The sequence below is a fragment of the Cariama cristata genome, unplaced genomic scaffold (genome assembly GCF_000690535.1).
Source record: "Cariama cristata isolate BGI_N322 unplaced genomic scaffold, ASM69053v1 scaffold16663, whole genome shotgun sequence".
Lineage (NCBI taxonomy): Eukaryota > Metazoa > Chordata > Aves > Cariamiformes > Cariamidae > Cariama > Cariama cristata.
Window position 1 is genome coordinate 33,584 of NW_009607976.1, and position 527 is coordinate 34,110.

Genomic DNA, 527 nt, shown 5'->3' on the forward strand with positions numbered 1-527 from the left:
GGCCAGGAGGCAAACGTAAACTTCCCCCGGAGTGAGCAAAGGAGCTGCCCAAAGGCAAGCGCTGTCTGGCCACTTTGTGCCCAGGGGCTGCCTGTGACCGAGGGCGGCGGTCGGGCTCCCGTGGGCAGTTCCCCGGCTGTTTCAGCACCGATGCATCAGAAGTTAAGCGGATACCTGCAGACCCGAGCACAACCAGAGGCCCCAGGAGTGCAGCAAGGCATCGCGGCCAGGAGTGCAGCAAGGCATCGTGGCGCTGGCTTACCTATTAGCCTATTTACACACTTTGGTTTATTTCTCCAGTACACTCCAAGGAAAAACACTGGCACTCCAGTTAAAATGATAATGAGTCCAACTCCACAGACGACCGGCTCGGAGTATAAGCTGAAGATCAGCAGAAATGCCCAAAACGCCAGGTAAGTGATGGGGATGAGGAGGTTCACCTACCAGGAGAGAGCAGAGCAGAGCACGACCGTGCAGAGCAACAGCAGTGGCTGAGCGGTGGCGGGGGGCTGCGGGGGGCGGGCGGC

General features: G+C 59.0%; 1 protein-coding gene across 1 annotated transcript in view; it reads right to left on the reverse strand.

The window, feature by feature from the left end:
* SLC7A10 (solute carrier family 7 (neutral amino acid transporter light chain, asc system), member 10) overlaps positions 1 to 527 on the reverse strand; it is a gene marked incomplete at its 5' end in the record, with an annotated part of 17,670 nt that overhangs the window by 1,063 nt on the left and 16,080 nt on the right. Inside the window, one exon of the mRNA XM_009696964.1 lies at positions 263 to 440. Coding sequence (XP_009695266.1) covers positions 263 to 440 — 178 coding nt within the window. The remainder of the gene's footprint in view (positions 1 to 262; positions 441 to 527) is intronic.